This window comes from Canis lupus, chromosome 13 (assembly GCF_011100685.1).
Source record: "Canis lupus familiaris isolate Mischka breed German Shepherd chromosome 13, alternate assembly UU_Cfam_GSD_1.0, whole genome shotgun sequence".
In the NCBI taxonomy this organism is placed as follows: Eukaryota; Metazoa; Chordata; class Mammalia; order Carnivora; family Canidae; genus Canis; species Canis lupus.
In genome coordinates, this window is record NC_049234.1 from 61,193,801 (window position 1) to 61,219,973 (window position 26,173).

The following is a 26,173-nucleotide window of genomic DNA, read 5'->3' on the forward strand; positions in this document are numbered from 1 at the left end:
GGATCTAAAGCCTGTGGCTCTTCTTAAAACCAGAGACTTAGTGTTAAAGAGATATTAGTATCAAGCCAAAACTTTCTCCTTCATATAATGAGAAGAAATGAAAATAAAGGGGAATAACTTTTTCTTTCTTTTTTTTTTTTTTAGATTTTATTTATTTGTTTATGAGAGACACAGAGAGAGGCAGACACACAGGCAGAGGGAGAAGCAGGCTCCTTGCGGTGAACCCAATGTGGAACTTGATCTCAGGGCACTGGGATCATACCCTGAGCTAAAGGCAGACGCTCACTGAGCCACCCAGGCATCCCAGGGAATAACTTTCTTAATATGTGATCCGGTATTATATAATACTGTGTTTGGGGCACCCCGGTGGCGCAGCGGTTTAGCGCCGCCTGCAGCCCAGCGCCTGATCCTGGAGACCCAGGATCGAGTCCCACGTCCCTGCATGGAGCCTGTGTCTCTGCCTGTCTCTCTCTCTCTCTCTCTCTGAATGAATAACTAAATAAATAAATCTTAAAAACAAAAATACTGTGTTTGTGTGACTTAAAATCCCAACTCTTCAATAAAAAAGCCCTGGGACGTTTTGATTCTCCATGAATTAGTACCTGGGTTCAAATTCTGAAATCTCCTACTTACTACTGGTGCTATATTAGATGTGATTTAATATCCTCATTCATAGAACTTGGACAGTAATGTCTGCCTCAGAGGGGTGTGGTGAGAATTAAGACTCTGAGATACAGAGTCTTGCAAGATTCTTGGCAGAAAATTATACAGCATAAAATAAATATTAGTTCCCCTCATTTCCTAAAGACTCTGTGGTCTCTTTCAAGTACTGGCTTAGATTCTCATATGCTTCCACGATTATACAAGCTTTCTAAGAGCTATGGCAGTTCAGGCAGGCCACAGTTGGCTCAGAATATTCTAGGAAACAAAGAGCTGCCTTCAGCCCTATCCAGAGTAGCCTCTTGGGAGGCACTGGCCTTTTGAGCCATGCTGTGTAGCCACAAACCACCCCTTCCCACCCCCCTGCCTCCTGTGAGGGGTGTTGATGATCCAGGGAAGATTTAAGGAAATTGTAAGCATGAAGGCCCCGTGACAGTGATTTTAATAGATGACACACATCCCTGGAGGTTGCCAGAGGGAGGAAAGACACTGGAGAAGGAGGAGCCTTTGTTCCTTGGAACAGAGTTGTGGTTCCATCTTAATTTCTTTACACATACACCTGCTCCAATTTTAGACCTGCCATTTGACCATGCAGTCATTGAGCTATGGCTAAAGGCTGTATTTTAAATATTCACAACACTCCCTATAGAATTTAGTTTGCAATTCTGTGGTATCAAATAAAGCAGAGTTCAACATAGCATTGGAACTATTGTCCGCTTGGTGGTCAGGAGAACTTTTTTTGTCTTTACACTGTGACTCTGGAATTTCTTCCCTACTCGATTCCTGATACCTTTACTCTTCTAAAACATTGCTTTAATAAGGCTTGAGATTTCATGCCATAATTGGGGATCGTGAAAATGCAAATACAACTAGAGTTAATGCACTGACAAATTCAGAAGGTCTCCTCCCCACTAGAATATAAACTTCTTGGGGTCAGGGAATTTGTTTTGTACCCTACTATATCCCCCAAGTACTGATAAAAGTAATAGCATATGGTTAGTACTAATAAATATTGTTGAGTGAATAAATGAGAGTTCATCCTATGGCCATCGGTTGTAGCAGTCGGCATTTCCTTTGTTTACATGTGTTTTTTTCATGCTTCTGGGCTTTCCATATGTGGCATTATTTTTCTTTTTTTCTTTAATTTTATTTATTTATTCATGAGAGACACAGAGACATAGGCAGAGGGAGAAGCATGCTCCCTGCGGGGAGCCCAATGCAGGACTTGATCCCAGGACCCCAGGGTCACATCCTGAGCCAAAGACAGATGCTCAACCACTGAGCCACCCAGGCGTCCCCTGGCATTATCTTTCTGTAATGCCTTCTCTCTGCCTCTTACTCCTCTATCATTCCTTCTTTTTTTTTTTTTTTAAAAAAGATTTATTTATTTATTCATGATAGACAGAGAGAGAGAGAGAGAGAGAGAGAGAGGGGGGCAGAAACACAGGAGGAGGGAGAAGCAGGCTCCATGTGGGGAGCCCGAGTCAGGACTCGATCCCGGGACTCCAGGATCGCGCCCTGGGCCAAAGGCAGGCACCAAACCGCTGAGCTACCCGGGCACCCCTCATTCCTTCTTGATCTGGAGAAAGTCTACTAATTCTTCAAGACTTGCTTCTTTGGTAAAAGTCTCTGTGATCTTTATTTTCCTTCTCAAATTAACTCTTTCCTGAGCTGAGCTCCTTTAGCTCTTGGCACATAATCCAGTTAGATTTTGTGTTGTAATTATTTGTTTATAGGTCAGGCTCTGGCATTAGAAATGAGCTCCTTGAGGGCTGAAATGTATATTTCTTTTGTATCCTCCTCTCTAGCATGGTGACTAGTTTATGGGAGATCTTCAATAAGATCTATTGACTGAATGAATAAATCTTGCAAGTGGTCCTTTATAGTAGGGTTCCAGAAAGGTCTCAGATCCCTCATTAGGAGTGCATTACAAGATTACTTCCTTTAAAAAAAAAAAAAAAAAAAAAAAAAAAAACAAGATTACTTCCTTTAAATGCCTTATTTTAGATAGGAAATCTTCCTGATCATTGTGGTTTCATTCTACGACAGCCCTTGCCCTGTACTCACTTGAAATGATCGGTGTGGAAACACAGAGTAGAGCCTATAAATAAGGGATTTGGAAACAGTTGGTCAAATTTCAAGGTGGGACTGATCATCCTGGGCTGCTTCTCTACAGATGCATCCTGGTTACCTTGATACTGTACTAGCCTTAAAAGTAGTGATATTTTGGGAGGGTTGAAATATTTCTTCCAAGGAAAAAATAAACAGGTTGACTATCACGGACAGATTCCTATTGGTGCAGTATAGAGGAATTATATTGTACAAAGGAGTAGCTCACGTCTCCAGCTATACGAGAATTGTGGCCTTCTCAGGTTGCTATGGTTGTGACCATGACAACTGTGAAAAACATGAGAGAATGCCAAGAAGAGGGTGTGGTAGTGACCATAAGCAAGAAAGAACAAATGGCTGGGACTAGGGACTGCCCAGGGTCCCTAGAGTCCCTAGGCAGGGATTCAAGACCATATTGGAAGATCTGAATTCCATATTTCATTGTTTACATTGATGTGAACCCTCAACTGCTCATAACTAATCTCTATTATTCATCCATTCTGCTTTAAGGAGGGGAATGGATATGGGGGAAGCAGCTGAAGAACATAGGGCATAACCCAAAGGGCTGCAGCTCTTGAGAACAGGCACTATTTAATTAAGCCAACTGTGAATTTGTGTGGGTGAAAGTAACAGCTGCTGCTTCTCTTAGGATATTTTTAAGTTGCAGCCAGTTGGGATACTCTCCATGCCTATATATGGTCTTTCATGCTAAAGGACCTCATGGCGATGGGTGGGCTAAAAACAGACTCTTTGAAACTGTATCATCATCTCTTGGTCTTTGACAGCACATAAGCAGCTTGCTCTTTAGGGAAACCTTAGCAAGGTTAAAAGCTGAGCTGCTCATCTGACATACTTAGTAGTGATTCCTCTATCCCTCACCCTCCACATTGTTGCTAGGCCTCTTTGAGATTTAAAGAGAGACTTATTTGTTTAGTTCCCATACACTTTCAGGCTGCTTAGCTACCACATCTTGTGCACATCTTGTGCACAATGTGCACTCCAGGCAAACAAATTTTAAGGGCACGGCAGATTGAAGCGGCAAGCAAGCCTACCAGATTGAGCCCCCTGAGCCCATGTGTGATATGAGGCAAATGAAAATACAGCTGGTAGAGTTAATTTTAGGCTTTCTGACCTTGGAAATATCCTATCAATTCGGGAAAAGCAGCTTTGAATAGGTTCAAAAAGGACCCTTCTCCCAACGCAGCTGCCTAGAAAAGTGGCTACATGGTCTAAGTTTAGTGGGAAAAACCAATTAATAATGGACCATAGTAAACTTGATAGATCAAGAAATTCAACATTTATTTAGCAAGTGCAAAGTCCAGGCAAGAAATATTTTATGATTTTTGTCCTATGAACTAAGATTCTAACACTTGTACAGAAACTAACACCTAAAAAGTTCTAAGACTGGTTTCTTGAAAACAAAAATCAATTTCGATGTCATAGTGCTTCAAAACATCACAAGTTGGTAAGCAATAACAAGAGGGTTAATAGTTTTATTTAATTATGCTGTTTATAAACATAACAGGAATTTAAATCCAAGGATAAATATGTACTATTCATTTCTTAATGCATAAGAACCAACACTCTGGTAACCAAAATAGATGAGGTCCCTGTAATAAATACTCACATATAACATGAACTTTTCCTTCCTGAAAGTTATACAATTTTTTAAAATTTTGCTTTTATTTATTTGATTGCCTGTATTTTCTAATGACCTATAGGATTCATAATGTTTTTTGCTCCAAGAGGCCATAGTAGACAATAAATGCTTGTTCACTGGATAAATGATTTACATCTCATCATTGTCTTAAATTTAGCATTCCATTGTGCGAACCTCACTTTCAAAAGAATGAACAGCTTGACGGGGAGGGTACTGGGTAAAGTTTAGGATCAATGGAAGATTTATTCTTCTATTATAACACATTACATAAACTTTGTGTTTTGATACTTTATGGCTTTTAGTGATAAATGAATGCACTGAGACACACCAAGCTTCATGAACCAATCTTTTATGCTTCCATTCTTTTCTATTACATCAGAATAATATGTCCTTGAGAAACATTTATAACCATACACTACATACATGTTTGTCTGTAATGAAGCAAGATATAGAATTAAAATCTAAAGAGCATTAAAAAGGGTTAAGTTGAATTGCTAGGTATGTGGGATTGTGTAGCATGCCAAAATTCACTTAGGATATTTTCATTCTAATTTAGGTCACCCTGGGAACGGGGGGTAGGGAAATGGGCTCTACTGAATTGAGATCATGCTTATTAGCTACATGATTTTGAGCAAGTTACATACATAACCTCTTAGCATTAGTTTCCTTACCTATAAATGGGGGGAAATAACACCTAACATCAACCTTATGGGGCAGTCTAAGGAATAAATGACATAAGGATAAAATATATGAAAAGCTTAGCAGAGTGACTAGACTATTAGAAATATTCAATATATGATAGCTATAAAAACAATCTTATGTAATAAACTAATTAGGTGGAATAATTACCACATCAATCTAGATGCTATGTAATCAAAATACTCCGGTACAACAGAATGCATTTTATCAGGTTACTAAAAGATTTGTTGCCCGGGTATACTTTTTCTAGTATATACTGTTTGGGTGTCTATTCTTTCACAGTCAGATCACATTTCTAAATCAGAAGGGATCAGCTACTTAAGAAATACTGAGGCCTAGATTTAGCCACAGAGTTTGAATTCAGCATTTCTTCTCTCTGGCATTAACAGCATTTGCTTTTACTTTTACATGTTAAAGAATATCTTAATATATAGGCAGAAAAAACTGGCCAATATGAGGGCAAGGAAAGAATGCTCTAGTCCAAAAAATCATTGTCTACATCAGCAAATTTTAAATTCCCATCATTAATAATACTTTTAATAGGCCTCTTCAAAAGGAGACTTACTATTTATTTTTCTTTTTTATTATGGGAAAATTCAAAACTAAACAAGAGTAGACAGGAGAGTATAATGATCCTCATGTACTTATCACCTGGCTTTGATGGCTATCAACTCATGGCCAATCTCCTTTTTTTTTTTTTTTTTTTTTTTTTAGTTTATTCCTGAAAGACACACCAAGAGAGATAGGCAGAGACATAGGCAAAGGGAGAAGCAGGCTCCATGCAGGGAGCCCGATGTAGGACTTGATCCGGGGTCTCCAGGATCACGCCCTGAGCCAAAGGCAGATGCTCAACTGCTGAACCACACAGACATCCCAACTCATGGCCAATCTCAATCCATCTATACTCCTACTTCCCTCTCCCACATAATTTGAAGCAAATCCCAGGCATATTATTTCACCTGTAAATATTTCAGTATATATTTATAAAACATAAGGACTTTTTGACACAACACAATTACAACATCATCATCATAACTGGGTAAATGGGGGCATCTGGGTGGCTCGGTGGTTGAGCATCTACCTTTGGCTTAGGGCGTGATACCAGCGTCCTGGGATCGAGTCCCACACTGGGCTCCCCGCAGGGAGCCTATTCTCCCTCTGCCTATGTCTCTGCTTCTCTCTCTGTGTCGCTCATGAATAAATAAATAAAACCTTAAAAAAAAATAACTGGGTAAATGGCGATCAGAAACCGGAGATATCTGGGAAGAGAAGTAAAGAAAGAACAAACTCAGATGCTTACAGGTAACACTTTGCTATGTTTATCCTCATTGGGCATATACATTTCTTTTTGGAAGCCCATCTTATGGCTTCAAATACTTTTTTTAAAGATTGTATTTATCGGGCAGAGAGCCCGGTGTGGGACCCGATCCTGGGGCTGCGGGATCACACCCCGACCCAAAGGCAGATGCTCAACCGCCCAGCCACCCAGGCATCCCATTCAAACACTTTTTTTTTTCAAACTATCAAACTCCACTCATTGGGCCAGAGACTCGTGTGTTAGGAGTAGACTTGCCCCTCCTGTAGCACACTATCTACACTGTGTGTTCATCGGCCAGCCAGTGGCCTCAACTCCAAGCTCTAACAACGTGGGGTTTCAAATACGATTTACTTACTGAGGTCTGTATTCATGCCACTAGTTCAGATCTTGACCCCCGCCCCTGACATGCTTTGCACTGTAGGCAAAACTCTACCTGGTACCACTACTCTGCTGTCTAATGGACATCTCAAAGCAAACATATCTAAAATGGAACTTTTAGTTTTACTCCCAAATTGTGACTCGTATCTTCCCTATTTCAGTAAATGGGTATTTCCATCAATTGCCAAAGCCAAAATAATAGTAGTAATCTTTGTCTCCTTCATTTCCCCAACCTCCACAATCAATCGATCACCAAGTGCTGTTGGTATTACCTTGAGATTATTAATTTCTTCTATTATTGATACTACACGAAATCAAATCACAACTGAGAAACAACTGGACTATTAGAATAGTCTTCTGGTTTCCCTTCTGACATGCTGGCCCCTTCTGGTCCATTCTCCACAAGAAGAGAGTGATCTTTCCAAAATGTTAATCACAGATCATGAACTGATAATTGCTGAAGCTATGTGATGGATTCATTATATTAATTTCTTCCCCTTTGTATATGTTTGAAATTATCAAATTTGAAAAACCGAAATGTTATTTGGATTATTTTATTTTACTTCTCTGCTGACTTCTCCAAATGTCTTGCCTAGGCCTGTGAACCCCAGCCTGCCCTCGGACATGTCCAGCTTTATCTGATGCCATTCTTCTTGCTCACTTGCCCAGGTTATAACCTTTCAGTTTTAAGAACTCCTTAAGCTCTTTCTTATCTTAGAGCATTTGTGCTTGTTATTTCCTCTACCAGAAAATGCTCATCTGCTCGCTCTTCGCAAGTCTGGCTCCTTCTCTGTTTCAGGTCTTAGCAAAAATGTCACCTCCTTAGGGAGGCTTTTCTTAGCTCTCCCTTCACTGGTACTATCACATTATTCTATTTACTTCCTATCTTACCACAATTTATAACTATTGTTTGTTTATATTTATATATATATAATTACACTTACTTGTAAATTTGAACGAAACTTTTTATTTTAACTTTTGTAAAATATTTTATTTATTCATTTGAGAGAGAGCACAAGCAGTGGGAGCAGCAGAGGGAGAGGGAGAAGCAGGCTCCCCGCTGAGCAGGGAGCCCAACATGAGGCTCAATCCCAGGGCCCCATGATTATGACCTGTGCCAAAGGCAGACGCCCAACCAACTGAGCCACCAGGTGCTTCTGAATGAGTCTTTTTTTTTTTAAAGGACATTTTTTAAAAAATTTTTATTTATTTGTGATAGTCACAGAGAGAGAGAGAGAATGAGGCAGAGACACAGGCAGAGGGAGAAGCAGGCTCCATGCACCGGGAGCCCGACGTGGGATTCGATCCCGGGTCTCCAGGATCGCGCCCTGGGCCAAAGGCAGGCGCCAAACCGCTGCGCCACCCAGGGATCCCCTGAATGAGTCTTTTAAAAAGATATTTGAAGGTATATCCATACATGTTCTGTTCTATTCTTGTTATAGTGTCAATTCTTTGAAAAATTGGTAAATACAAATTTTAATCATCTTCCTTCATAAACAAAGACTTATTTTGGGGGAAGATTTTATTTATTTATTTGAGATAGGAAGAGAGCAGGAGAGAGAGAGTGCATGAGCAGGGGTTGGGGGCTAGGGGCAGAGGGAGAGGGAGAGCAGGCTCTCCACTGAGCAAGGAGCCTGATGCGGGGTTCGATCCTAGGATCCTGGGATCACAATCTGAACAGAAGGCAGATGCTTAACTGACTGTGCTACCCAAGTGCCCACATAAACAAATATTTATAAATAAAATAAGATTTTGATCAGGAGAGTAACTTCTTGAAATTTTAAGAGGAGAGTAATATGAAATATGAATTGGTGAAGGTGAAATTGTCATTAGAAACGTCTATTTGAATATACCCTTTATTTGATTCTAAATTTTCCAGTGCTTTTGAAGCTGAATAATTTTGTGACAGCCACAGTATGATTTAAATGTTTAATCTCTGGAATTATATTCTGTATTATTAACATGACACCTCTATCATTTCTAAGACCAATATATTTAAATTTTATCAGGCGTTAATTTCAGGCAGCTCTCCTTGAGATATGAAAAGAAGAACTCAGCAGGTAATTTGGCAGATTCTCTCCTCTGCTGATCATTATTCTGATTCAGTGTCATAGAATTCATCTAAACTGTGTTAGAACAAAAGCAAAGCCACATAAGCCACCTACCAAGTCAGTGAGCAGATGAGAACTGTCTGCCAGTCCTTTGAATGAAACCCCTGACATAACAGATTTTAGAACTGGAAGATATCTTACAGATCATGTAATAATCCAAGGCTCTCATTTTAACAGGGGTGAGACGGTTGTTTGAACAGGTCAACTGATTTACTCCCCCCAAACATAATTTCCTAATCTGGTTAATTCAAGGTCTTACTTTCAGAAGACCCTTAAGGAATGATATAGTAAATTAGTAGCACCAAATCAAGATGTGGGCTTTTGTCGTAAATCCATTATCTTCACTATATTAAGATGGATTCTTCCCCTCTTCTTTCCTGCATCTTCTGAGTCTTTAAGTCTCAAATTATTCCAGTGACCTCTGCTTCTTTGGAGTTGGTGTCAAGATTCCAAGATTTTCTTCTTTTTTTTAAATTTTTATTTATTTATGATAGTCACAGAGAGAGAGAGAGAGAGAGAGAGAGAGAGAGAGGCAGAGACACAGGTAGAGGGAGAAGCAGGCTCCATGCACCGGGAGCCCGATGTGGGATTCGATCCCGGGTCTCCAGGATCGCGCCCTGGGCCAAATGCAGGCGCCAAACCCCTGCGCCACCCAGGGATCCCTATTTTCCTCATTTTTAAAACATGGTTTGATTTGCCAAAGTAATAGTGCACAAACGCAACAGAATACACTGCATATTAGTACTTCTTTTAAGTAACCAACCCAAGGTGGGTTAATAGCTGCACATTATTTAAGTTTTGTTCAGATACTTTGAAAATTTACTTGTCGATTTTTTTTTAAGATTCAAAAAAGTCACTTATTTGACAGAGAGAGAGAAAGCATAAGCAGGGGGAGCAATAAAGGGAGAGAGAGAAGCAAGCTGTCCCCTGAGCAGGGAGTGCAACAGGGGCTGGGTCCCGGGATCCTGAGATCAGCACCTGAGCCAAAGGCAGGCACCTCACTGAGCCACCCCGGCGCCGCTTACTTGTGATTTGGTGCTTGCTGCGCGTAGAGATGCACATGTCATGTGCAATAAATGGGTCCTCAAATTGATAACGTTGGGGGGGGGGGGGTTGGCTCTCGGCGGATGCTGATTCAGCAAGCATTTACGGGGCCCAGGACCACTGTAACCGCTGGGCGCTGCACGAAGCATCCTGGAGGCCGGACATGGCTCAGTCTCCCTTGCAGAGCTCCGCATTTCGGAGTCAAGGGTTCTGGGCCAAACTCTGGGATCTGCTCAGGAACGCTCCGGGCACCAGGGCCGAGGACAGCCTAAGCTGCCTGCGGAGGCAGTGACGGCCCCGGGCGGCCCCCGGTTCAGGGCTCTCAGGCGCGACCTCACGATGGCAGGGACCCTGAGCCCCACGCAGACTCCCGGGCTCCGGCGGAGCCACGCCCAACCTGTTCCAAACACGTTGCCCTCCTCGGGTCTCTAAGGCGGCAGGGGCGGCCCCGCCTTCGTCATCCCTGGCACATCCGCAGCCGGCGGGTCTCCGCGGGCAGATCCGTCCCTCGCTGCAGAGCCCCGGCATCCCGGGGTCGGCGCTCGCTTCCCTCCTGGCTGCTGGAGCCCCGCGGGGCAGCGCCGCGCCCCCGACCCGGTGCACGGGCCGGTAGCGGCGGGCGGGCTCCGCGGGAGGAGGAGGGTGGGCGCGCGCCGCTCTCGCGAGAGCTCGCGGGGTGAGGGCCGCGGGGGGCGGGGCGAAGCGGGAGGAGGGGGAGGGGAGGGGGCGGCTCTGCGGCGGCGGCGGCGGCTGTGCTCCCGGGGGCGGGCGTGCGGCCTTTCCCCGCCTCCCGGAGGGCGATCCGCGCCGGGCGCCTCTCCCTCCCGCCCCCTCTGCCTGCCGTTGGAACTAGCAGAGCCGAGCTGGTCGCGCCGCGGAGAAGCCGGCGCCGCCTTCCTCCTGCTCCCGCGCGCCTGCCGCCCCGAGGCCTAGAGACGCCGCCCAGCCCGCGCCGCGGCCGACATGAGCTTCTTGTTGTGAGTCGCCGGGCCCCGCGCGCCGGCTTTGTTCGGGCGGCCCCGGGGGGGGGGGCGGGGGCTCCCCCGCGGTCCCGGCCCCCCTGCAGCCCCGCAGCCCCCGAGCAGGCTCTGTCCGCCCGGCCCTGCACCCCGCGGCTCCGAGCCTCCCTGCCCCTTGCCCGGGGCTCGCGCGCTGCGCTGGGCTGCGCTGCGGGGACACCTGCTGCCCCTCCCCTCCCCTCCCCGGCCCGTGCGTCCTGCGCCGCCAGCTGCCGCCCGCCGCCTCCTTCTGGGTCCCGAGCATAGAAGAGTGGGCGCTGCGCTTTTTTTTTTTTTCCCCCCTGTGGCCTCAGCGCCCTTTTAACTTTCCCCTTAGGTTTTAGGAGTGGAAGTCGGGGCGCCGAGCCCCGTGGAGGGGACACCCTTAACGAGGCTGCTTTCGGGTCCGGATGCCCTGGCGACAGCCCGAGGCCTCGGGGTCTGCAGAGCCGCCTGCCTCCCCCCGCCCCTCCCCGGCGTGCGCCCCCGGGAAGTCCGGGCCTCATCCTTTCAGACAAGCACCCATCAGTCGGGCTTGATTAGGTCCGCGGGGAGTTGTTTTGCGAAGGATTTGAAAATGCCAATAACGTCACGTTTAGGACTGGTCGTTATTTCATTTATTCGTCCTTTATTGTGGACGATTTTAGGAGGGATGGGCAGACCAACGGGATGGGCAAATGGGAGTATGGGGGCAGCAGACAGCCTCAGGTCGTCAGCAAACAGGACTTGACACCCTCGGAATTCCTCTTTTGAAGGCTTCGTTGTGATTCACCCACGTTTAGTCTGTGGTTAGAGAAGCTCATAAAGACTCGGAGGCTGAAACTTGCACCTTATACTCCTTTACTGCCGTGGACGGGATAGCATTTTCCTTCACAACAATGACCCTAGCAGTTGTGTCCCGATTTCCTTCTTTCCCCACCTGTAATTTTTTAGTCATCAACATTGGCACTTGGATCCTGAGAATTTAATTGACCCTTAATTTCACGTGCTCATACGTGGGATTTTAATCGTTTTCCGGGCATTATGCAAAGCTGTGATCACAGAACATTAACTGGCAGGTGGTGGGCTTGATATTTCTCGTGTGCACAGGAGCCCTGCCTTGAGTCACCCTGCGGAACACATGTGAGTTGGTGAAATCTCTTTCTTAGGCTCATCCTGGAAGTTGATCTGAGTGTGTCATACAGGTGTGCTACATGAGAGGACTGGGTGACTTTATGAAGGTCTCTGCTTCCAGTTTTAGCTTGAATCCAGGTATCCAGGTGTCTCAGCTTGAAGCTTCTCATCTAGACTATGTTTTACATTGCTTGTATTTGATTTCTTCAAGAATGTAGAAGCTGTCTTCAAAATAGCAATGTGGATGATGTCCATGACTGCTGCCGATGGGCTTGTGTCTCTTGGAACTCAGAGCTAAATTGGTTGAAGCAGGGAAGAACCATATTTGGCTGAAACTAGGGGATGTCTCGAGAAGGTCTTGGTGATATTTTCTGAATACAAATAGAATAGTATCCTATTTTTACATGGCTCAGTATTTTATAGTTACTGAAATGCAGTGCTTAAGTTCATTTCTTCTGAAGCATACAAGTTACATAAGAAAAACCCTGCCATAACAAATGTGTGTATATATATATGTGTATATATATATACCACATTATAGGTTTGTACTGTCTGGAGCACAATTTTTCAGTTAGGTTTCATGTAGCAGTTAATACATTCCCAATATATTTGGCCCTCATGCCTGACAATCCAAAAAAGTTAATCCAACCTTATTGGTTTTGTTTTTTGTCTACCAGTAGTTTCAAATCTAAAGTGAAGACCTCATGGATAGAAGTAATTATTATCAAAGTGAAAGAACAAAGTTTTGATTATTTCATCTATATATTATTTGGTATATCTTCCTGAAGATATACACCTATTTCTGTACCAGTAGGTGAGCAGGAAAATTAAAAGTTGCAAGTTAGGAAGTAAATGTAAACATTTTCTTCTAGCTCTTGGAAGCCTACTTGTAAGGCTACTGTAAATGATGGAGCCGAGGAAATAAGGGCAATGTGAGATAGGTTTATGAAGATGCTGACTCATAACTCCTGACGGCTTTAAGTCAGAAGGAGAGAATTATTGGTTAAGAAAATCGTTTATTGTGCCAGGTACTGATGTAGGCACCGGGTATCATTTATGAACAAAACAGACAAAAATTCCTGTATTAGTTCAGCTTATGTTTTGGTAAGTGACCATAAACACTGAATACCAGTAAATTATATTGCATTGTAGGAGGATGTAAGTGCCATGGAACAAAGTAAAGCAGGGTAAAGAGGTTTTTTTGGAAGGGGAGATGAGGTAGATTAGGTAATCCCCAAACGGTACCCAGATAATCAGCAGCAATGATACCTTTTATAGCTTTTGTGCAAATGCTCAGAATAAATTGTACAGCATCTATAGATATGACTGGGACAAAGCTTTGGTTGTGCTACACATTGGCCTTTATGTATCTTCAGATTAATAAGCTAAACTCCCAAATGTACATAGGGAAACTTCACAGGAACCTAATTTAACTTTGTAGTCTCAAATCTTTAAACATCCTCAGCACCTGCTGTGTGCTAAGCATTGTGCGCAATGTGGAACTCCAGAGTGGTAGACAGTTTATAAATAGTCATCTGTAATAGATGCAATACAGTCATGGAGGTCTAAAGAATATGGAATAATTTGCTTTATTTGGGCTGGAGGAAGGCTTCTTGAAATAAGTGATTGATAGTTAATGGAATGTATAACAAGGGTTCTCTAAAAGGGTGTGGGAAACTAGAAGATTTCAGTCGCAGGAAACATCACAGAAACGTGAATTTGCTTGTGAATTGTCCATTTTCAGGTTTGTCCAGGAGGCTATGGAATTGTGGAGCTAGATGGGATCTATAGTAACATAGCTTACTCAACCTCTTTTGGGTAAAATGGCAAAATCACTGACATCAGGTTACCGGCCTAATTATTGGCTTGTGTTGAATTGAAACACAGGCCTTTTAGGGTTTTTCCTCTCTTGGCATTTTATGCACATAACATTCAGGGAAATTTAGGATCAGAGTGAGTTCTCAATGTTCATTCAGAGTACGTTGAGTGTTTTCTGTTTCTAGCATTTTGTAATTGCTGGTCTCTTCTGACCAATAGAATTTCACTGAAATATTTGACTTGGAAAAGACCAAGATATTATTTCCTAATGTAGGGCTACTTGATTGGAACAGAGTTAAAACAAATATTTGTAGTTAACTTTAAAATGGAAGTCTGGAGGAAAGGTGGTTTAGGGATGTGAATGAATATAAACCAGGTCTGTTTCTGTATAGGGAGAATCAGATCTGTTGGGAAAGGAAGGAAATACTGAGCATTATTCTAGGTAAATTCAATTTATCTTTTCCAAAATAATAGCAATTTAGGAAAGGAGATGTAGCTGTGTTTATATGTGTCTCTGTCTCCCTCTTCTACCTCTTTCAGTCCTGCCCCCCCTCACCAAAAATAACCCCAGCATCTTTGTTTTAAGGCAAATAAGCTGACTGACTGGAGTGCTTCAGCATCTTCACCTATAAAGGAAACTAATATTAATAATAGTAATAATAAATATTGCTAAGTGTTTACCATGTGCCAGGCACTCAGTGCTCTAAATGATTAACTTAGTTCAATAACTAGCAGAAGAAGAAACTAGCAAAGAGAGGTTAAATAATTTGTTTAAAATTATGGGGCCAGTGATAATAGCAGGGGTCTGAATTTTAGCAGTCTAAATCCAACAGTCCTGCCTCATATCTATAATTGATAAAATTATATAAAAAGATGGGATCCCTGGGTGGTGCAGCGGTTTAGCGCCTGCCTTTGGCCCGCCCAGGGCGCGATCCTGGAGACCTGGGATCGAATCCCACATCGGGCTCCCGGTGCCTGAAGCCTGCTTCTCCCTCTGCCTGTGTCTCTGCCTCTCTCTCTCTCTCTGTGTGACTATCATAAATAAATAAAAATTAAAAAAAAATTATATAAAAAGATAGTATTCAAAAGGCCTTGTTTTTAGAAGTCTCCCATTCCCAGGTATTAATAGCTCATACTCCTGGACTGTTTGCTAAGGGTCACCAAGAATATAATAGTGGAAGAAAAAAATAGAAGCTTTTAAATTTAAATAATACTTATAATTATTTTTGACTTCCATCTTTTATAAAAGATTTTATTTATTTATTTATGAGAGACACAGAGAGGCAGAGACAGGCAGAGGGAGAAGCAGGCTCCCTGTGGGAGCCTGATGCGGGACTCAGTCCCAGGACCCCAGGTTCACGAACTGAGCCAAAGGCAGATGCTCAACCAGAGTCATCCAGGTGCCCCTTGACTCCCATTTTTAATGTAAAAATAATACACATGTTGCAGAAATCACAATATAGTGCTAAGAAAAGCAAGAAAATAAGTCACTCATAATCATTACACCTTCCAAAATAACTATTATTTGTATTCTGTGATATAGTTTCCTCATCTTTCCTGCCACGTTTCTACTACATATAGACCAGATTTTCCATTTGGGAATTTTTTTATGTCAGCAAACATCATTCTGCAATATGATTTTGAATGGCTGTTGACCAAGTGTTAACAGTTTTGTTTTCTGACAGCCTGATTTACTATGTTATGCTTTTTTTGAGGGGTGGGGGAGTAGATTAAGTGTGGTCATCTTTTAGAACTACAGTTTGAGAATTGTAGATACCTGACTGGGTTTAGTTTACTTTTCCTCTCTAATATAGAATTGCTTTTGCTTTACATTACTGAGTGCAAAATAATTACTATGTGATCACTTTTATCATTATTGATTTTTTTTTTTTTTTGCCCTCATAGTTGCAGAGTTTTTGTACCTTTGGAGTGTCTAATATACAAAAGCACATGTAGTACTTCTTCTCAGCTGTATATTTGATTATGAGGTATTGGGACAGAATAGCTACGTGTACTTGAAAAAATGGTACCTTTTAGGAGCGTTAAGTCTTATAGAGAAATTTTTTTAACTCTTCTTTCCACATTTCCGTTTTTTAAAATTGAGATATAATTGATATATAACATTATGTTAGCTTCAAGAGTACAACTTGCATTTTTGTTTTGTATCAATCATCTAACTTAAGGCCATCCTTCATAGCTCATTTAGTAAAAAGTGTAGCTGTGAAACCTGTTCATTTGTAGAAAGTGGTTTTTAAATTTTATTTTGAAAGATTTTCAGATTTTTAGAAAAGTTGCAAAAAATAGCCCAAAGAATTCCTACATAGTTTTTATCCAGAGACCCCATTTAGTGTGATCCAATAATGTTATCCTCAGCAAAAGGGTCCAGTCATGACTCACCCAATTTTGTTCTTCAGCCTTCTTCCAACTGAAATATTTCCTTAAGTTTTCCCTTGCCTTTCAGGACCTTGATATTTTTGAGGATTATAGGCCAGTTATTTTGTGGAATATCCTTCAGTTTGAGTTTGTCATGTTTTCTTGTGGTTAGACCTGGTTATGCATTTGGGGCAAAAATATTACAGAAGTGTTACATAGGTTTATCTTATAGCTTCTTATGGTGCATTTAACATATGTTTGCCCATGATTGGAAGTGATCCTTTGATTAAAGCGTCTACAGAGATTCTCCAGTGTGACATTATTATATATGTTTTTTCCTTTGAGTAATTAATATTTTGTGGGGAGGTGTTTTGAGACTGTGGAACTGTCTCATTCCTCATTTTGTTTTCACCCACTAGTTTTAGTGTTCTTTGATGTTTCTTGTCTAACTTATTACTACTTATTACATTGATGGCTGTGTTCTAATTCTGTCAGGCTTTTACATTTATTTGACATTTTTACTGAAGAATTTTATCTATCAGTGGAGGCATTTTGATTCCTATTGTATTTAATGATTTATAACTATAATTATTTATGTTGATGCTCCTAATGTTTCAGCTTTGGCTAGTGGGAGCCCTGTTCAGTCTGGTTTCTAAGTCTCTCTGCTTGTCTCTTTTTCTGAGTATTTCCTAACTTTCTGGCACAACCAGGTATTCCAGATTTGTCCTACATTTTCTGTGCCCTGTACCTGGAAATGGCCATTTCTCTAAAGGTGTTTATTCTGTTCATTGAAAAATGGTATTTAGAAAACAGAATGTAGGTGATAGGTATGTTAGTACAGATATGTTGCTGTTCCCAGGCCCTCTCAGCAGATAGTGCTAGAAAATACCATGTCCACATACATTTACATGTATGTATTGAGTGAGTTCATACTAATATCTGCAGGTCTGATCCGAGTAGCACAGGGTTCATTCTACTTTCTCTCTTCACATATTTTTCACTTTGTTAGTGAAAAATAGGCTCCCATAATTCTCAACATATGTATTTGCTCAAACGACTGTGCATTGCCATTCTCCTAACCCTTCCTGGCCACCACCCTTGTTGTGGCTCCAGCTTCCACATGTCATCCATGTCTCCAGAGCATGTGCAGGCCCCTGCTTCAGCCGTATTGAAAGCAGACTGAGACTCCACTGTGTATGGTACGAGTATGACAGTAATCTAATTTTTTTCCTATGAATCCTGTGTTAGGATCAAGACCTCAGAGATGTTGGAAGAATTAAAGATATTGAATGTAAAAGGCCTAGCTCAATAAATTATAGTTAAGTGCAGCAGCAATATCTAGTTCATTATTGATAACTCAACAGTGTCATGATTGCTAGTAGCTGTTGTTATTTTTTATTGACATATTCATCATTCTGATTGCTTAAATCATACACAATTTCTGTAGGTTTATAATCATATGTATCAGTGCTACTTTGATTTTTCTGCAGTTAGAACTTAAAAGCAGGAGTTGAAGGCAAGCAAATATTTGAGTAGTGGTTTACCTCATAGCCAAGTAGTCTTATTATTACTATTTATGAAGGAAAGTTTGCATTTTCTTTTATTGCTACTATTATTTTATCTTTCAGCCTAAATCCTTTTGTTCTCAAATTCAAATTTGATGAGAATAGTTCAGTAGTTATAGTATTAAGTATTAGAGGAATATTTTTTGTGTGTTTCTTTGTAGAAGTAGATAATGGTATAACAAATACTTTCTTAATAATCAGTGTAAATATAGAATAATAAGTAGAAGCAATAGAGGTGAAAGCCTTTTATGGCAACTTTTCTGGTATCTTGGTGCCTCGATCATGTTCCAGACAGAGGAGCAGCAGCAGCATGGCCTTTTTGCTCGGAGGGAAACTTTTTGCTTGTTAGTGTCCTGTTAGCATTAGATTTTACTACTGGAAGAACTCTTTGTTTAAAAACTCCCCGTGGCTATAGTTTTTACTTATAGGCCAAGTTCCATTCTCCCTAATTCTTCCCCACATCCTGCCAAATATTTAGCTGGCTCTCTTATTTTCAACTCTTAGAAATGTCACTTTTGAATCATGACCAACAAACTGAATTGACAAAACTGTATTCTCTCAACCAGAATGAGCGAGTGTTGAAGAGTGTTGCTTGTGTCTCTAGTCTATTGTTAAGGACTTCCAAAGGGATCTTATCAGTCAGCTTGTTTAACTCTTTAATCAACCTATTGTCAACCTTGCCATTTTTTTTTTTTTCTTAAAGTAAACTCTACCTCCAACGTGTAACTCCAACTTTACAGACTGAGCCAGCCAGGTACCCTAAACTTGCAGTTTTTAATTTGGGAAATGACAAGTTACCAAGAACCAAAATAAAGTTTTTTGTTTTTTGTTTTTTATCAGACTATATTTACAGCCAAACTATTCCAAAAAGTACAATTCTAAGTTCCTGGATATGTATGGGAACCAAAATGTGCCTCACTTGAGTTGTACTGATTTTACCTTTGCTGAAGTGGGAACATAATTTAGGTGTTGGGACTGTATTGCCTAGTGATGCCTGTAAGTTCTAGAGATACCTTTATTTATTTTAATGCCATTCAACATTTAGAAAAAAAGTACCACTGTCATTTTATAGCACTATTGGGAAGCAAGGCTGTAGTTGACTCTCTGGTGTCAGAAGACCACCCCTAGGACTGAGGAAATCCATATCTGTACATGATTAAAGCTCTTGGTAAGTCTACTTTAGACCCTTAAAGTGTGGGGCTTTGGGCATCACATGGGAGCATGTTAAAAATGCAAGATTTCAGGCCCAAAACCTTGAATTAGAATGCATTTTAAGATTCCTAGGTGAAAAGCATGTTCAAGTTTAAGAAGCTTTAGATAATAGCAAGTGGACGATGTCTGTATATTGAGTTAAATGATTCAAAATAAGGTAAAGAAGGGGATCCCTGGGTGGCGCAGCGGTTTGGCGCCTGCCTTTGGCCCAGGGCGCGATCCTGGAGACCCGGGATTGAATCCCACGTCGGGCTCCCGGTGCATGGAGCCTGCTTCTCCCTCTGCCTGTGTCTCTGTGCCTCTCTCTCTCTCTGTGACTATCATAAATAAATAAAAATTAAAAAAAAAAAATATTTCAAAATAAGGTAAAGAAGAAAAATCCTTGGGATTCAATATTAACACTACCTCCTTTTTTGAGACATTCTGTGAAGCCCTGGTGCTCTTGAGCCCTGGTAGAAGCTTGACAAAACTTTAGTCAGGCTCTTGAGCCTTCTTCTAGGTTCATCTGTGTACTTTATAAAGTTTAGTTTTAGCAGAGACCCTACTTGCTGAATTTAACCAGAACCCCCTTTCCCCAACCTCAATATCTGATTTAGCTTGGTCATCTACCATTGTCCCTCAGGTGATGTCTGATCACCCTGGCTTGTGTCTTCAGCAAGAATCCTGTTAGGTCAATTTAGTTAGAACCCTTCTAATCCTGATGTTTTCTCCTAGTAATTTTCTATCCACTTATCCCTATACCCTGCTCCTTGCCTCTTAATTCCCACTTGCACATGCTTTATTTAGATTTGAACCCCATCTCCCCCAATGCCACTCTCCCCAACTGTAAAATCCCATTGCAGTTGTTCCTATATCTATCTCATTGTTCCTGAATAAAGTCTGCCTTACTATCTTTGACAATTGTCAGTGAATATTTTTTTCTTTAACAGTTCTCAAGGAGCTTAGGTCCCTTGGTTGTCTTTGCATACCTGTGATTACCTTTATTAATTATTAATTAAGGTTTTTCTCCCCTTCTGAACATTAAGTTTCATAGGGTTTGTTCGCTATTTTATTTCCCAGGGTGTTAGTACATTGCTTGGTAAATATGTCATCTACTTACTTATCTATCTGGACCAAAGACTTTGAAACCCAGGACCCCTCATTCATAGGCCACTACTCTTTCCATAAGACTTTGAAACCCAGGACCCCTCATTCATAGGCCACTACTCTTTCCATAACAACCTTATATATATATATATAAAGAATAGTGGCCCATGAATGAGGAGACCTAGGTTTCAAAGTCTTGGTCTGTCACCAGACATGTGACTTTGGGCACATCATTTAATTTCTTAGCTTCTGTTTCCTCTATCTACTGGGTGGAAAGGAATGCCTTTTCCATTGGGTAAATGTGAGAATTGAATGAGAATGTATATGGAAGTTTTTATAAACCAGAGAATCCTGTACAAACACTATTATTATCCTTACTCAAGAAGTTCCCAAGCCCAGTATGTAAACTCTTTCTGCATTCCAAATTTATTTAGCTATCTTATAAATGAATGGTATTATTGCATAATACAATAATTTATTGGATATCTCCTGTGTCTAAAGCAAAGTGTTAGCTGGTGTTGGGAGGAGAAAGAGGTCAGGAATAATACTTGGAACACCCCGGGAAATTAAAGAGTAAGGGAAGGGAGTGGCTGGAATCCTTTGGATTTTCTTCCTGCAGTTCACTTCAATTTTCCAGGTAGAGATCGGAGTGTGCTAGCAGTGGTTGGCAAAATCCCAAGACATAGAGAACCTCTGTGATACGGTGTTTGCTTATTACTCCAGCCTCATTTGTGCCTTCCTTCCATGTCTTCCCTCACAGAGCCCAGCCATTTTATTTTATTTTTGGAGGGGGAGGGGCAGGGAGAGAGGGAGAAAGAGAATCTGAAGCAGGCTTCATGCCTGGCCCAGAGACCGACTTGATCTCACAACCCTGAGATCATGACCTGAGCCAAAACCTGGAGTCAGATGCTTAATTGACTGAGCCACCCAGGTGCTCCAGTTTGCATTTCTTTCAACATGCATTTCTTCCTTGTCTGCCTGCCTCTGTAAATGCTGTTCCTGTTGTTCTGGCTGGACTGCCTTTCTTCCCACGCTCATTTTTTCAGTTCAAGAGTCAGTTCTTTTTCCCTGCCCTGTGCCCCCTTTCCAGTTTGTTACCATTTGGTGCCATTTCAGATTCCTTCATGTTCCTTATTATAACCATTATCAAAAAAGATACCGTATTTGTCCGTTTTCAGGCCTTTCTTCATCAGAATGTGTGACCTCGCAATTTCAAAAGCCGTTTTTAAATCTCTGCCACCTAGCATAGTGCCTAGCACATACTCAGTAACAAAATTTTTTTAAAAAATCCGTGACATTTTCAAGTATTTCCTGGTGGTAGGTGGAGGTGTGAGTGATTTCTTTTATTCTGCTCTGATTTTGACCTTCAAGAGACTTGGGAAATATAAATAGGTGGCTACTGTGCACAGAAAGGTTTGGAACACCTATTTATTGGATCTGTATCTCACAATTTTGTAGAGACCTTGTTATCTTACCCTCTTTTCAGGATTGATATGTGCCAGGCACGTTTCCTACCTGCCACTGTAAATGGTGTTCCAGTAGTAGTGAATGAGAGTCCTTATTGCCCTATATCCCTACCACCATTATACTAATAAGAATAATCATCAAAAAAACTTCTTGGCTTCTTAGGCTTTTCATATTAATGCCAGGTAAACAAGTTGTTGTTTTTTAATTTTTTTAAAATTAAAGTCGGGCTAGAACTCATGACCCTGAATTAAGACCTGAGCTGAGATCAAGAGTTAGATGCTTGGGCAGCCCAGGTGGCTTAGTGGTTTAGTACTGTCTTCAGCCTGGAGCGTGATCCTGGAGTCCTGGGATCAAGTCCTGCATCAGGCTCCCTGCATGGAGCCTGCTTCTCCCTCTGCCTGTGTCTCTGCCTCTCTCTCTCTCTCTGTGTGTGTCTCTCATGAATAAATAAATAAAATCTTAAAAAAAGAAAGAAAAAAAAAAAAGATGCTTAACTCACTCAGCCACCTAGGTGCTCCCAAAGTACACAAGTTAATGGTATGGTAAAGAGTCTTCCAAAGAATCCCCCCTCCCCCCTTTTTTAAAGACTATTTATTTATTCATGAGAGACACAGCGAGAGAGAGGCAGAAACACAGGCAGAGGGAGAAGCAGGCTTATGTAGGGAGCCTGACGTGGGTCTCGATCCTGGGTCTCCAGCATCACAACCTGGGCAGAAGGCTGAGCCACCCGGGCTGCCCCTTCTTTTCTAACGAAATAGTTAGGGTACTTGCTTACATTACCATCAATCTTTTTCCTCTTTTATTTTAAAAGGGTAAAGTAATGCTTTCTGTTATAATTTAGAATGGAGCTATTTATTAATAATTGAAAATTTAAAATTAAGTCATGTAAAAAAATAGAATATAATTAAAATTTTTTTGTTGCTCAATGTGTTTAACAGTCATAAAATTAAGTTTTTAAAATATTAGTAACTTATTAGGAAGATACTAAGTTTCTCCAAGATCTGTACAGATTATGGTCTGTAAAGGGAGATTTTACAAAATGAAATATTTAACTTTAATTGGATTTCTTCTTAATTATCTTTGATATTTTAATGCAGATAATAAGCTACTGATTTAATGCAAATGGCATGTTTGGGAGGCAGATGGCATACTTGGAGCTGTAAAAATGACTTATAGATTCTGGAAATAGATTTAAAGCAGCTTTTCAGGGCACCTGGGTGGCTCTGTGGTGGAGCATCTGCTTTTGGCTCAGGTCATGATCCTGGGGTCCTGGGATTGAGTCCCACATTAGGCTCCCCACAGGGAGGCTGCTTCTCCCTCTGCCTATGTCTCTGCTTCTCTCTGTCTCTCATGAATAAATAAATAAAATCTTAAAAAAAAATAAAGCTGCTTTTCACCTATTACTTTTAACATATTTATTACTCTTCTCATGGAGTCTGATAGAGAGCTCTGCCAGGGTTTTTCTCTCTGTATTATTTCAAGGTAGAGAGTGGTTTTTTTTCTTCCCAAAGTGCTGTTGAATTTGAAGCATATACTTTTATGAAGTGCTTATAGTTTTGAGCATTTATAGGCTGATTGTTATAGTAAGGTATATGGTGTGACAACTCAAGGACATTTTATCATTTTATCAGTAAATACTTCACATATTTGTATATATGAGAAACCTGCTAACCTTAATGGATTTGTTCCTTTTCTTGTGGTAGTTCTGATACATTTCACTTAGTTAAAAAAAAAAAAAAAAAAAAACAAACTGGGGGTGATGAGGGAAGATTTTTATGATTAGTTTTATGCATTTTTTTTTTTTTCTTTTTCTCCTCTTTGGTGGTTTTCACTTATTTGTGTTATCCTTTCATAGTTTTAAATGGCTGCAGTTGACCCATTGCAGGTACTGGGAAGTATTGCTGAATCCCAGAAAATGTCATTTTTTTCAGTATTAGGATTAGAGTGGCTTTTTTTTTTTTTTTAATTGTACCATTCCTTGAGTTTTATATAGTCTTTTTTCTGCCTTGTGTTCCCAGGTTTGATTATTATTTTCACAGGAACTCTCCTGACATTACACTGGTAAATATAAGCTGCTTGTTAGCTTTCATTTAGAGGAATGATTGTCCTGTGTTTGGGTGCCGTAGTCTCATGCTTAAATCATTGGTGATTGGAAAGATGGAACCCTTGCTTCCCAACAGAAAAGGAGAATGAAAAAAAGAAATATTTTATCTGAATTTCTCTAAAGAAGAATTCAGTTTTTCTGATGACCTACAGTTGTACTCTAAAACAGTATACTAGAAAAAAAAAAAAATAAAACCGTATACTAGAGCCTGTGTTGGCTCCTGTAAGTCAGGATCACAGAGGTAAGACTTGGAATTTAGGTAATAGTACAGAATTTAAGTTGGGCAAAATCATTGTACTTTTGTGCCTCTTTTTCAACTACTTATAAAAAGCATAGTTTTATATTTACCAATATGCAGTCTTCTTCATGGTGTTTGAGATTTATGGTGACTTGTGGAATTGGTAAGAATGAGATCAAATCTCTGGATAATTTACCGTTTTAGAGTTGGAGAAGATTCTAGTCCAATCTCTTATTTTTAGATGAACCAGTTGAGACTGTGGGATCTTGTGATTTTCCATGGCTACACTTTGTCAGTTGTGTAAACAAATTCTAATGAGACAAATCTTGGTTACACTAAGTATTCCAAGTATCTTGTCATTTTAGTTGTATTTTTTGACATTACATTATTTTTTTGCCCTTTTTAGAGTTGCTGCTTAAATATGTACAATATGTAGCTGTGACTCAAGCTTTTATCTATGGATGGGCTTTTGCTATAAGGGATAAAGAGATGGTATGAATATATTTAAGTGGTATCAGTTATTGAGTGCTGACTATGCACGGGGTGGTTCCTTACATTTCTGTACATATTGTTTAGTTTAGTTTTGGTTTTTAAGAGTTTTAAGATTTTATTTATTTTAGAGAGAGTGAGCGGTTGGGGGGGACAGAGGGAGATGGAGAAGCAGGCTCCCCATGGAGCAGGGAGCCCAACATAGGGCTTGATACCAGGATACAGGACGTGGAGATCATGAGCTGAGCTGAAGGGAGACGCTTAACTGACTAAGTCACCGAGGTGCCCCCATATCATTTAGTTTTCAGAACCATCCTACATGATAGGTGATACAGTTTCTCTTTTCTGTAAATCAGAATGATTAAGTAGTTTACCTAAAGTCACATAACTAGTATAAGCCAAATGAGGGATTCCCGGGTACCCAACTGCAAAAATCAAGATTCTGCATGAAATAGATAACGCCCCAAGTTAAATAATAAACAGTAGGGATCTTTGTGCCAGGTATTTTACTGTCTGGTTTCTAATCCTGAAACAACTTCAGCATAACACTTTCTCCATTTTGTAGATGAGGCAAATAAGGCTGTAGAGAGGCTAAGTAACTAAGTCTAAGTGTCTCACTAAGTAGTAGAGGCACCATGTCATTCTAGGGCTATAGGATTCCAGTTAGCAGTCAGTGTTCTCCCATTACTCTGTGTTGTAGGCTGCTTTTACAAATCTAAAATTGATAATGTACTTAATTGATGGCTTTTGGTTTTCTCAAGAGCCATTGGTTCATTAAATTGAATCTGGCAGTTTCTAAAGTGAATGAATGTTTTTGAGACAATTTGATAGTAGAGCTAAGCAATAGCAGCCACCAGCTACTAAACCATTAGGATGAGAAGTCTCCATATATATAGGTGATTTTGGCTTACTGATCTATGGTGTACTGTAAATATGATGAATCATAAATATATTGCATAGTATGCTTTGATTTTAAAGATAGAACAGTTTATTAACATTTCTGTAAACAATCCATTTTATTGCCATGTATTCATAAGCATTCACATTTTTTAAACTTTCATACTTTGAAAATTTTACTTTTGTTGGCATTATACATGTACATGATTTAATTTAGAGCCAAATAGTTCTGTAAGGCTTGTCATAAAAACAACCCCTTTTTTCCTGCTTCAGGATACAGCCATTTGAACTCTTATATCGGACTGTTTTATCTTTATCTCTAATTTTTTATCTCTAATTTGTATTGTTTCTCATTTTTAAAAAAATTTCTGTGTGTTAAATATTGGGTTCTTTTTTTATTGAAGTATAATTGACATACAGTATTAGCTTCAGGTGTACAACAGACTGATTCAACATTTGTATACATTGCAAAATGATCCCTAAAAGTCTAGTCAATTCATGTGTCATCAAAGTATGATACAGTATTATTGACTCTATTTCTTATGCCGTATATTACACCCCTATCACTTATTATATAGCTGTAACTTTGTATTTCTTGATTCATTTGTACTTCCCCAACCTTCCTCCCCTCTGGCAACCACCAGTCCGTTCTATGTTTCTATGTGTCTGGGCTTTGTTTTGTTTTTTAGATCCCACACTTAACTGAAATCATGTAGTATTTGCCTTTTCTGTGATTCATTTCACTTAGCATAATACCTGTTGATCCACCCATGTTGTGGCAAATGGTAAGATTTCATTCTTTTTTATGGCTTAGTAGTAGTCGTGTGTGTGTCA

At 40.5% G+C, this 26,173-nt stretch overlaps 1 protein-coding gene and 1 pseudogene across 2 annotated transcripts in view; one reads left to right on the forward strand and one right to left on the reverse strand.

The window, feature by feature from the left end:
* Positions 1-6,636: 6,636 nt before the first annotated feature.
* On the reverse strand, positions 6,637-6,781 carry LOC119865430 (annotated as a pseudogene).
* Positions 6,782-10,810: 4,029 nt separating this feature from the next.
* Positions 10,811-26,173, forward strand: part of MOB1B (MOB kinase activator 1B) — a 56,478-nt gene continuing 41,115 nt past the window's right edge. Inside the window, exon 1 of one of the 2 annotated variants that reach the window (XM_038556285.1) lies at positions 10,811-10,956. In XM_038556285.1, coding sequence (XP_038412213.1) covers positions 10,943-10,956 — 14 coding nt within the window. In that variant the 5' untranslated portion in view covers positions 10,811-10,942. Of the gene's footprint in view, positions 10,957-11,556; positions 12,100-26,173 lie in introns of those variants that run through there. The other variant, XM_038556286.1, reaches the window with a different exon arrangement.